The sequence below is a fragment of the Staurois parvus genome, unplaced genomic scaffold, assembly GCF_062004578.1.
Source record: "Staurois parvus isolate SC_StPar_1 unplaced genomic scaffold, SC_StPar_1.0 ptg000467l, whole genome shotgun sequence".
NCBI lineage: Eukaryota > Metazoa > Chordata > Amphibia > Anura > Ranidae > Staurois > Staurois parvus.
The window spans coordinates 130,194-143,458 of NW_028318263.1; the positions used below are offsets into that span (position 1 = coordinate 130,194).

At 47.9% G+C, this 13,265-nt stretch overlaps 1 protein-coding gene across 1 annotated transcript in view; it reads left to right on the forward strand.

Annotated features, from left to right (window-relative positions):
* Positions 1-1,691: 1,691 nt before the first annotated feature.
* The window catches only part of HHATL (hedgehog acyltransferase like), a 52,113-nt gene continuing 40,539 nt past the window's right edge, over positions 1,692-13,265 (forward strand). Inside the window, exons 1-2 of the mRNA XM_089689025.1 lie at positions 1,692-1,892; positions 11,181-11,316. Of these exons, the coding sequence (XP_089545151.1) occupies positions 11,211-11,316 (106 nt within the window). The 5' untranslated portion in view covers positions 1,692-1,892; positions 11,181-11,210. The remainder of the gene's footprint in view (positions 1,893-11,180; positions 11,317-13,265) is intronic.

The window sequence follows — 13,265 nt, forward strand, 5'->3', positions numbered from 1 at the left end:
TCTCTTCTTTTCCGATATTATGTTGGATTACTGCTGCTATTTGGTTCGGTTTTTTGCCGTCCCTTCTTGATGTCATTGGACATTTCATTTTTTGACTAATACAAGTCAGCAGGATGTCTCTGTTTATGTGTTATTGTTCTGCTCTGCCCCTGCGAGGGCGTATTTTGAGCTTGTTATATTCTTAAAAACAAAACTTTCCTAATAAAAATATTGAAACAGAATATCTCCTGTCGGTGGATGAGGCACCAATGTGGATGTAGTGGAATCCAGAGGAGGCTCATTATCCCAAGCAGAGACCGCACGGATACACAAGTTAATTTCACTCCTTTGTTGCTACAAAGAGTCCTCTCGCTCTGATAAGAGTTTTATTGTGCACAAGGTGGTTGTTGTGTTACACTATTTGATTTATTATTATTTCTCTGTGACCATTACTTGTTTATTATTGCTCTGTGTCTTCAAGCTGTCTCCTTCTGTTTAAGCTGAGTTCTTTCTCTCACCGTACTTGTGTATACTCCTCCCGCCTGCCTCTCTCTGTAATCATTGCAGTGTATCCTGTCTACCTGAATGCATCTTTCCACGAGGCTTACAACATTAACGTTTTTCTACCTATGATTATTCTCCATTAAACGGTACATTCAAATGGGTTTCCTCATCTGACTTCCTCAACATGTGACTTTATTCATTGAGTTAAACTGTCTGACCCGATGCAAGGAATAAATTTAACACCACGTCGTACAGCTGTATACATTGCTGGAGACAAAGTTTATAGTCTTGTAGTTCAGTCAGAACAGCGGTGCATAAGCAGAGCGGACACAGACGCTTGCTCAGTTGGGATCAGATACCCTGCTGGGCAAGTGAATCCGCTGACAAGTCCACCCTGTGTGAAAGGGGCCTATCAGTTCAGTTCAGTTTACATCAGTCTACATCCGTTCTGTTCCGTTTCGACGGATCTGAACGTTGGCTGTACAGGCGGACCTGAACCAAAGTGACCAAAGGCTAACCTTAAAGGGTAAGTCCACCCAAAAGATGATATTCTAATTATAAGTGGAGCATTATGGGTTGAGTCAGCCCCTGGATTCTTGTAAGTCTGGGAAACTACAACAGTGAGATCTCCTTTTTATAATTCCCAACTCTGTTCCTGGACACCTTGGTGTGTTCCCGTTCCTCCTCCAGCAGGGACGGTGGGAACCCTTCATAATGGGCACAGCGGGTGTACAGACCCGGGAACTCAGCGCAGAGATGGTGGGAACCCCTCATAATGGGCACAGCAGGTGTACAGATCCAGGAACCCAGCACTGGGATGGTGGGAACCCCTCATAATGGGCACAGTGGGGGTACAGACCCAGGAACTCAGCACAGGGATGGTGGAAACCCCTCATAATGGGCACAGCGGGTGTACAGACCCGGGAACTCAGCACAGCGATGGTGGGAACCCCTCATAATGGGCACAGCGGGTGTACAGACCTGGGAACTCAGCACAGGGATGATTGGAACCCCTCATAATGGGCACAGCGGGTGTACAGACCCGGGAACTCAGCACAGCGATGGTGGGAACCTCTCATAACAGGCAACTACTGTAAAGTAGAAGAGTTTTGGGTGGACTGACAGAGTAAATACTATGATTATACTTGTAGTGGTGTGATGTGTCCCCTCCTGTACCTGCTCCTCTCCCTCTCTGTATCAGGCTGCGCTGACATCTGCAGAGCTCCCACTCCCAGCCTACCAGGCAGCAGCTCCTTCTAAACTTACTTCAGCCCTCCTCACTGTACAGGGACTGCTGGGACCCGGGACACACATGGATCGCCCACCTGCACCCTGCTGCACTGCTGCTGGACGGTGACCCCTCATCTCCTATACTGGATCCCCCCGTCTTCTACAGGCTGCGTCTCAAGGTCAGTGACATAAAAGGGGGGTCTGGCAGAGAGAGAACCCAAATAGAATGCATCATTGTCTGCACTTTCATTTGCATTGCAAAGCCGGGTACAAGTGAAGGCACAGGCTGGATGTATAGATTGTCCATACCGATCCCTACACATCCCTTCTGTCCTACACATCCCTTCTGTCCTACACATCCCTTCTGTCCTATACTGGGCTGGAATACTAATAGATCCTGCAGAGAGCTGTCACTGTGCATTTCTCTACAGACATTACTGGAATCAATAATTGTTCAATGCAGATCAATACTCCCTGGGGATCCCTCCCTATGTGCTGAGTGTTCAGGCTGCGGAGAGGCGGAGGAGGAGGTTTTATTTGTAGTATTTATTGTATCTGCAATCTGCGCAGAGGAAGCTTCGGAAGGCTGAAATGATGCAGAAGAAGAACAGCGGATAGAACATTCCGACAGTAATGACCATGACAACTGCGATACAATGTATCCAAGTCTTGGATCATTCCCTGAAAACAACGGATCCCATCATTATTATACATTTCATAGCTCTGACCTATACCGCAGTGCTGTACAAAAGCACTAAGCCATTCACCTCAGTCTCTGCACCAGAGGAGCTTACACTCTAATGTTCCACCATAGTCACACATACTATTATTATGATGATGATTATTATTTATTTACATTTTGTAGCTCTGACCTATGCCATGGTGCTGTACAGTCAGCTATGAACCATTCACATTATTCTATGTTGCAGAGGAGCTTACATTCTAATATCCCACCACAGTCACACACTATTCATTCTATACATTTATATAGCTCTGACATATACTGCAGTGCTGTACAGAGAACACTGAGCCAGTGACATCAGTCTCTGCACCGGAGGAGCTTACACTCTAATGTCCTCACCATAGTCACATGCTATTATTATTATACATTTATAAAGCTCTGACATATACCGCAGTGCTGTACAAAACCACTAAGCCATTCACATCAGTCCCTGTACCAGAGGAGCTTACACTCTAATGTCCCCTCCCCCACAGTCACATCAGTCTCTGTACCAGAGGAGCTTACACTCTAATGCCCCCTCCCCCACAGTCACATCAGTCTCTGTACCACAGGAGCTTACACTCTAATGTCCCCTCCCCCCACAGTCACATCAGTCTCTGTACCAGAGGAGCTTACACTCTAATTCCCCCCCCCCCCCCAACAGTCTCATCAGTCTCTGTACCAGAGGAGCTTACACTCTAATGCCCCCCCCCCCCACACAGTCACATCAGTCTCTGTACCAGAGGAGCTTACATTCTAATGTCCCCTCCCCCACACAGTCACATCAGTCTCTGTACCAGAGGAGCTTACACTCTAATGTCCCCTCCCCCACAGTCACATCAGTCTCTGTACCAGAGGAGCTTACACTCTAATGTCCCTTCCCCCACAGTCACATCAGTCTCTGTACCAGAGGAGCTTACACTCTAATGCCCCCTCCCCCACAGTCATATCAGTCTCTGTACAGAGGAGCTTACACTCTAATGCCCCGTCCCCCACAGTCACATCAGTCTCTATACCAGAGGAGCTTACACTCTAATGTCCCCTCCCCCACAGTCACACACTATTACTATTATTATACATATATATAGCTCTGACATAGACCGCAGCGCTGTACAGAACGAGGACATGTGGTGGTGATGACAGTCCCACAGCAGAGGAGGGGACGGTGCGTTGGGTGTGCGGGGGGGGGGGGGGGGTGAGGGGTGTACTGATGGATCGGATCACATGGTGTCAGAGTGCTGATGAGTGCAGAGCCTGCAGAGAGACTCACCAGCTGAGCTATTATTGGAACCGGCCCCACCGACCCACATTGCTGCCACTGCAGGCGTCTAGAAGTAACCTGAAGCAGGCGAGTTCCTGGTGTGGAGATGAGGGGCTCCATCTGATGGCTAAAGCCAACCTCCAGCCTCCCTCCGTTCTTGTACAGGTGTACCGGCTCCTCCCCTCCAGTCTTGTACAGGTGTACCGGCTCCTCCCCTCCAGTCTTGTACAGGTGTACCGGCTCCTCCCCTCCAGTCTTGCACAGGTGTACCGGCTCCTCTCCTGGACTGAAATGGCTTTCTCTGATTTTACTGCACACTGTGAGCTTCCCACAATGTGCATTAGAAGCTGCAGCAAGTCAGAGTTCCGCCTCATTTCCTGGCTGGAGGACGTCCAGCATCATCTAGCTCTTTCCTCCCCAGTCTGACTGTCCTTGCCTCGCCCCTTTCATTCATTAGATTTCAGTTCTTCCAGTCATGGAGACTCAGCATCACATGTGGGTGTTACGTAGGACAGTTTATCTGGACACGCCCACTCCTTCAGGCTGACATCCGTCCATCAAGACATTGTGATATTTGCATAACTCCTCCCAAGAGCCAGCCCACTGCGTGTATGAAAGCTGAGGGCTCTTGAGGCAGGGAAGATATGTACAGCACCCTACCTGCCCCTCCCTCTACCCTTGATCTGCCTGCATTGCATAGAGAACCACAGAGCCCCCAGTCAGGGCCACCATTAGGGGGGGACAGCTCATACACATGTAGGAGGCCCGAGCGTCTTGAGGGACCCAGCCGCCTGGACCCCAATTATGGCCGGAGCCCCCCCCCCCAGGCTGCTGTGTGAGGCAAAGTGCTCCTACTACTTTCCAGGTTCCCTTGTACAAGGGGGGGGGGATGGGTGGAGGCGGAGAGGAGACCGCGATCTGTAGCAATTAAAGAGAACATTTAAATCTTTCCCAAGCCAAGTGGACTATTTCTTTACAGTCCGGTCCTGCCTGGTGGATTGATATAGAACCGGCTGGGACTGTAATGTATTTGTCTGGACCTGAAAGTGAAGAAATAGTCTGCTCGGCTGGGGAAAGATTTTTTTTCTTTTTAATTGCTATGGGTCTCCTCTCTACCTCTCTGCAACCTGGGACAACCAGTTTCATGTTGTCCCAGGTTCACGGCCAGGCTCCTTCTGGGGGATTCCTCTGACTGGGATGGCTGTGTGTGCAGTGAAGGGGTCTTCGGTGCCCACCAGAAGGACCTGGCTGTGTTTGCTGGATTGGGCGGTCTCTTTGCTGGATTATGCTGTCTCTTTGTTATATGGGGATGTCTCCTTACTGAATATATGGGGATGACTCTTTGCTGAATTGGGCTGTCTCCTTGCTGAATATATTGGGATGTCTCTTTACTGGATTGGGCAATCTCTTTGCTGAATATATGGGGATGTATCTTTGCTGGAGAGGGATGTCTCTTTGCTGGATTGGTCTAACTCTTTGCTGTATATATGAGGCAGTTACTTTGCTGGATTGGGCAGTCTCTTTGCTGGATTAGGCTGTCTCTGTACTATATGGGGATGTCTCTGTGCTGAATATATGGGGATGTCTCTTTGCTGGATTGGGATGTCGCCACTGAATATATGGGGATGTCTCTTTGCTGGACTGGGTCATCTCTTTGCTGAATGTATGGGGCAGTCTATTTGCTGAATGTATGGGGGTGTCTCTTTGCTGGATTGGACCATCTCTTTGCTGAATATTTGGGGATGCAAGCACTGATAACCTGGAATACACTTTTCATTTTCGTATATTTTGTTGTAAGAGTGTTAAAATAAAAGTGTTTGCACTGAAGGACTCGGTGGGATGGCCAGTGGGCAGATTTGGTAGGACAGCCAGTGGGCGGGCCCTGGGGAATGTTGGTGGTAAGGCCTGGGGGGCCCAGACCCAATGATGGGGCACTATTCTTCCCACTGATACTAATTATGGGGCACTATTCCTCCCACTGACACCAATGATGGGGCACTATTCCTCCCACTGATACCAATGATGGGGCACTATTCCTCCCACTGACACCAATGATGGGGCACTATTCCTCCCACTGACACCAATGATGGGGCACTATTCCTCCCACTGTCACCAATGATGGGGCACTATTCCTCTCACTGACACCAATGATGGGGCACTATTCCTCCCACTGTCACCAATGATGGGGCACTATTTCTCCCACTGATACCAATGATGGGGCACTATTCCTCCCACTGACACCAATGATGGGACACTATTCATCCCACTGACACCAATGATGGGGCACTATTCCTCCCACTGACACCAATGATGGGGCACTATTCCTCTCACTGACACCAATGATGGGGCGCTATTCCTCCCACTGGCACCAATGATGGGACACTATTCATCCCACTGACACCAATGATGGGGCGCTATTCCTCCCACTGACACCAATGATGGGGCACTATTCCTCCCACTGACACCAATGATGGGGCACTATTCCTCCCACTGACACCAATGATGGGGCACTATTCCTCCCACTGACACCAATGATGGGGCACTATTCCTCCCACTGATACCAATGATGGGGCACTATTCCTCCCACTGACACCAATGATGGGGCACTATTCCTCCCACTGATACCAATGATGGGGCACTATTCCTCCCACTGATACCAATGATGGGGCACTATTCCTCCCACTGACACCAATGATGGGGCACTATTCCTCCCACTGATACCAATGATGGGGCACTATTCCTCCCACTGACACCCATGATGGGGCACTATTCCTCCGACTGACACCAATGATGGGGCACTATTCCTCCCACTGACACCAATGATGGGGCACTATTCCTCCCACTGATACCAATGATGGGGCACTATTCCTCCCACTGACACCCATGATGGGGCACTATTCCTCCGACTGACACCCATGATGGGGCACTATTCCTCCCACTGACACCCATGATGGGGCACTATTCCTCCCACTGACACCCATGATGGCGCACTATTCCTCCCACTGACACCCATGATGGGGCACTATTCCTCCCACTGACACCAATGATGGGGCACTATTCCCCCCACTGATACCAATGATGGGGCACTATTCCTCCCACTGACACCAATGATGGGGTACTATTCTTCTCACTCATACCAATGTCTGGCCCCCCCTAAAGCCTGAAGGACCGTAAACCAGCCCTTTGTTTATAAAGTTTGGAGACCCCTGCTCTAGCCAATTAGAAACCACAAGGCACTATGATGTGTTGTGACATGCTGCAGCACACGTGTTGCCTTAGCGTGTTGTGGTCCCATATGAATGAATGACAACACAACTCAGCAATGCATGTAACGTGTGCTGCCATGAGTCGCAGTAATGTGAGCGTTCCAGGCATGAGATGCCCTCATTTGGGTTTGTACACATTCCGGTCATTTATTCTTGTTACAATGATCCCTGGTGATCCTGCCATTAAAGTCCTTGTTGGGGCATTTCCTGATAAAGGCTGACAACAGTCTGTTCTCCTAATGCTCAGGGGTCCCCCTGCCTCACAGACTTCCAATGGAGACTACAAGTGGCACACGTTACACAGGCATACGTAATTCACTGTTGTCACCATCAGGAAACCAGCCCTGAGAAATTCCATCGCCGGAGTGCATGTAGATGGGAAATGGCTGCAAAGAGACTGCAGGAGATCAGCAGCACTGAGCTCAAACAAAGGGGAAAATGGGGGATTTCTTTTTTTTTTTTTGCTGGTCCACTGGTGAGGATGTCACCTGCCTGAGCCGTGGCGTTACGTCCGCTCAGCATGCCACTCCCTTATCTATCAGGGCAGACGTCTGAACACGGCGCTGTCAGAAGGGCGCTGGTGGAGGCCGAAGATAAACTCCCCGCAAGAAGGAATATGAATTCTATCCCCTTTACAATGACAAAACAACAAGAAAAACTCTCCACCCAGATAACCAGAAAACTCACCTACCTGCTGAGATAGGTAACAAAGTGTTCACCCTTTAAGGTTCAGTTCACAGCATTGTGGGTGTGGGAATCGCAGCTGTTCCTGCACCCGCAGCTGAAACGCACAGCTCTTCAAAAATTCGCAGAGCATTCATTCTTAATGGCACCCCCACATGTCTAAAAACCAGCATTTGCGTACGCAGGAATCGCAGGGAAATTGCATGGTGTGATTTCCCGGCCGCTGAGTTTTCAAAACGCCGCAGGAACCATTTTCCTGTGTGAAATGAAATTTAAATGAATGGGCCGCCGTGCCCACGAAAACGTGACCACATCGAAGAAACATAGAAAAGTGACGACAGAAAAAGACAAAGTGGTCAAGTCTGCCCTTTTTCTTGTGTGTGTTTTTTGGGTTTTTTGGGGGTTTTTTTTTGGGGGGGGGGGTTTGTGTGTGTTTGTTTTTCTGTTTTGTTTTTTGTTGTTAACTTTTTTTGTCTGAATATAGTTCTATGTTTGTCCCAAGCATGTTTGAAGTTATTTACTGTTGACCGGCTCACTACCTCTGCTGGAAGTTTATTCCGAACCTCAACTACTCTTTCAGTAAATAGTACTTTCTGAGGTGAGTTCTGAACTTTCCTCCAGTTAGTGTAAGCCAGTGTTTCTCAACTCCAGTCCTCATGGACCCCCAACAGGTCATGTTTTCAGGATTTCCCTCAGATGAAACAGCTGTGGTAATTACTAAGGCAGTGAAACTGATCAAATCACCTGTGCAAAATAATGGAAATCCTGAAAACATGACCTGTTGGGGGTCTATAAGGACTGGAGTTGAGAAACACTGGTGTAAGCTCATGTCTCCGTGTTCTTCATTTTTGTTTCGTGGTGAAAATACTTCCCTCCTGAACCTCATTCAACCCCTTGATGTATTTAAAGGTTTCATGGTGTCTAAGGGTTAGTATGACCGTGGTGGGACATTGAAGTGTAAGCTCCTCTGGTGAACATTGTAGAGACTGATGTGACCGTGGTGGGACATTGAAGTGTAAGCTCCTCTTGTGAACATTGTAGAGACTGATGTGACCGTGGTGGGACATTGAAGTGTAAGCTCCTTTGGTGTACATTGTAGAGGCTGATGTGACCGTGATGGGACATTGAAGTGTAAGCTCCTTTGGTGTACATTGTAGAGGCTGATGTGACCGTGGTGGGACATTGAAGTGTAAGCTCCTTTGGTGTACATTGTAGAGGCTGATGTGACCGTGGTGGGACATTGAAGTGTAAGCTCCTTTGGTGTGCATTGTAGAGTAATATGACTGAGGTGGGACATTGAAGTGTAAGCTCCTTTGGTGTGCATTGTAGAGTAATGTGACCATGGTGGGACATTGAAGTGTAAGCTCTTCTGGTGTACATTGTAGAGACTGATGTGACCGAGGTGGGACATTGAAATGCAAGTTCCTTTGGTGTACATTGTAGAGGCTGATGTGACCGAGGTGGGATATTGAAGTGTAAATTTTTTGTTTATTAAAATCTTGCAAACAAAAACATCATAAAAAATCATATTTCCATATATACAGAATAAAATATATATAATTAAACAAAACCAGCTTACTTCAGCAAAACAATAACAAATCCTGACTGTCACCTAAACCCCCCCTCAGGCTAAGAAACGATGAAACATTGATCCCATGCATGCAGCCTTTCTTCAAAAATCTGATGTTACAAAATCTAGGGTACCTGAAAGGACAGAAAGAGAAGCCACGCCCCCAGAGACTGACAAATAGCAGCTACAGGGACCTGACATTCCTCCACGCCTTTGTCCAGGCTCCCGGCCGCCACCTGTCCTTCTCAAGACCCCGAATCTTCCCAACCTCACCCAGAATGTTGTTCACCACCACCTCGACAGGAAGGACTTTTTTGCGAATGGAAACCTGACACCGTGCATTCCACGTGTAGTAACGGACTACTGAGCTAACTAGAAAAAGTGTCTCAAAATCAAAGTCCCGGTGAGTCTGAAAGGCACCGTAAGACCACTCCGCGTAACTCAAGCGGGAAAGGAAAGGGATCCCCAGAGCCCCACCCACCCGCTTGTAGACATCTGAATTGAAGGGGCACTGAAGCAAGAAATGGTCCATCGTCTCCTCCACTCCGACATTGAAGTGTAAGCTCCTCTGGTGTACATTGTAGAGACTGATGTGATCGAGGTGGGACATTGAAGTGTAAGCTCCTTTGATGTGCATTGTAGAGACTGACTTGACCAAGGTGGGACATTGAAGTGTAAATTTTTTGTTTATTAAAATCTTGCAAACAAAAAACATCATAAAAATCATATTTACATATATACAGTATAAAAATATGTATAACTAAACAAAACCAGCTTACTTCAGCAAAATAACAAATCCCGACCGTCACCTAAACACCCCTCAGGCTAAGAAACGATTAAACATTCACCCCATACATTGATCCCACACATTCATCCCATACATCGATCCCATGCATGCAGCCTTTCTTCAAAAATCTGATGTTACAAAATCTAGGGGACATGAAAGGACAGAAAGAGAAGCCACGCCCCCAAAGACTGACAGACAGCAGCTACGGGGACCTGACATTCCTCCACGCCTTTGTCCAGGCTCCCGGCCGCCACCTGTCCTTCTCAAGACCCCGAATCTTCCCAACCTCACCCAGAATGTTGTTCACCACCACCTCGACAGGAAGGACTTTTTTGCGAATGGAAACCTGACACCGTGCATTCCACGTGTGGTAACGGACTACTGAGCTAACTAGAAAAAGTGTCTCAAAATCAAAGTCCCGGTGAGTCTGAAAGGCACCGTAAGACCACTCCGCGTAACTCAAGCGGGAAAGGAAAGGGATCCCCAGAGCCCCACCCACCCGCTTGTAGACATCTGAATTGAAGGGGCACTGAAGCAAGAAATGGTCCATCGTCTCCTCCACTCCGACATTGAAGTGTAAGCTCCTCTGGTGTACGTTGTAGAGGCTGATGTGACCGAGGTGGGACATTGAAGTGTAAGCTCCTCTGGTGTACATTGTAGAGACTGATGTGATCGAGGTGGGACATTGAAGTGTAAGCTCCTTTGATGTGCATTGTAGAGACTGACTTGACCAAGGTGGGACATTGAAGTGTAAGCTCCTCTGGTGTACATTGTAGAGACTGATGTGACCAAGGTGGGACATTGAAGTGTAAGCTCCTCAGTACAACTTTCCCCTTATTTGCAAATAATGCTGAAAATGTGGCAAAACACACATTTGGGTGCCATTACTTTAAAAAAAAAACAAAAACGGGTGTTTTGTTGACTGACAAAATGCCAGAGAAACACTCCAAAACATGCCAAAGTAGCCACCAAAAAAGGTCCGTTTTTGGAGCGTAGGGCAGCCCATTGAATAGTCAGCCTACATGTTGTGCAGAAACACAGGATACAGCATCATTACATGTAAATGTAGCCATAGATAGAAGAAAATCAGGACTTTGGTTGCTATTGGGAACACTCCATTCGTCTCTCTCCACCTCCTGGTACAATGTTTCAGAGTCTTTCTCTTTCCTTCCATACAGACACATTCATTGGGCTGAACTTCGGCAGACATGGGGATAAAGACGGCATTACCGCACTATGAGCTCGGCTTCTACGCCCTCGTCCTGACCTGCACCCTCGTCTATTCCTTGAATGGGATATTCGAAGCATCTCGAGGTACGCATCCTTCCTACTGCTAATTATTTATGAATCAATAAAAAAATCATTTTAAATTGTATTTCTAGCCAAATCTTTTTTGGTTTGTTTTCAGACAGCGTAGTGAAGGGTTCTGGTGCCCAGTCTGTGGCCCGGGGGGCTGCATGTGGCCCTTATGTGTCCTGCAGACACTGCTGTGTTTTGCTGCTTGCTCAAACCAGTGAAAGAAATATCTTGTGTACATGATTTGGAATTGTGGGCAGAATTGCACCAAATGTGGTGCAATTCTGTCGTGATTGTCTTTTAATTTATGTCTGTAGTCTCCAACAGCTTTCTGTAGCATTACTGTTTGTGAATCCCATGTGTGTATGTTACACACTGATGACTCCTGCACTCTATATGTTACATACACCTGAACCTGCACTCTGTATGTTACACACTGATGACTCCTGCACTCTATATGTTACATACACCTGAACCTGCACTCTGTATGTTACACACTGATGACTCCTGCACTCTATATGTTACATACACCTGAACCTGCACTCTGTGTGTTACACACTCTTGACCTCTGCACTCTGTATTTTAAACACCCCTGCCCCCTATTTTCTGTATGTTACATACTGCTGACCCCTGCACTCTGTATGTTACATACTGCTGACCCCTGCACTCTGTATGTTACATACTTCTGGCCCCTGTACTCTGTATGTCACATACCCTGGCCCCTGCACTCTGTATGTTACATACTCCTGAGCCATGCCAGCTGTATGTTACATACTCCTGACCCCTGCACTATGTATAAAACATACTCCTGACCCCTGCATGCTGTATATTACATAATCTTAACCCCTGTGCTCTGTATGTTACATACTCCTGACCCCTGCACTCTGTATGTTACATACTCCTGGCCCCTGCACTCTGTATGTTACATACTTCTGGCCCCTGCACTCTGTATGTCACATACCCTGGCCCCTGCACTCTGTATGTTACATACTCCTGGCCCCTGTATGTTACACACTCCTTGCCCTGCACACTGCATGTTACATACTTCTGGCCCCTGCACTCTGTATGTCACATACCTTGGTCCCTGCACTCTGTATGTTACATACTTCTGGCCCCTGTACTCTGTATGTTACACACTCCTTGCCCTGCACTCTGCATGTTACATACTTCTGGCTCCTGCACTCTGTATGTTACATACTCCTGACCCCCTGCGCTGTGTATGAAACATACTCCTGACCCCTGCATGCTGTATATTACATAATCTTAACCCCTGCACTCTGTATGTTACATACTTTTGACCCCTGCACTCTGCATCTTTATGTGTAACATAACGTGTTACTTTGTGTATCTCTTACCCCCAGAGGGGCCGCTGGAAATAACCCAGGTCACCCTTACCTGCTCAGGGACTGCCAGCCCCAATCCCACAAGCACACCGACAAGTAGGCTCAGTTTAGAGGTATTTTTGAAAGATTTATTGCAGTACTTGAACACAGGTGGGTGGAGCGGTAAGGGTGCAGGATACCCACACAGACAAATTCTCAACAAAAGTCCTTCAGTAGCGGCCCTAATGTGGAGCTCCAGTCTCCTGTGTAAAAATTAAAAATCAGCAGCTACAAAAACTGTAGCTGCTGACATTTAATAAACAGCTACTCGCCTGTCCCAGGACCCAGCGCTTTGCTTGGTCCGGCCATTTCTACTTTGTGTCCTCTCTCCAGCACCAGCAGCTTTACTATGGGCACCCGGTTGTGACAGCTTGCAGCTTTACAGCCGGGTGCCCATTGCACATGCTTGAGAGGTCCCACATTCTTCTGGGACCTATCACATGTCCCAGGAGACTACGGGGGGGGGGGGACTTCCGCTTCTGATCGCTTATGAGGCCAGGAATTCACTCCCCTCCACCCCCCCCCCCCCCCAAAAGCTCCATTTCACAAACAGGAGGCCTTAAAGGGGAACTTCCAATTTTGGGT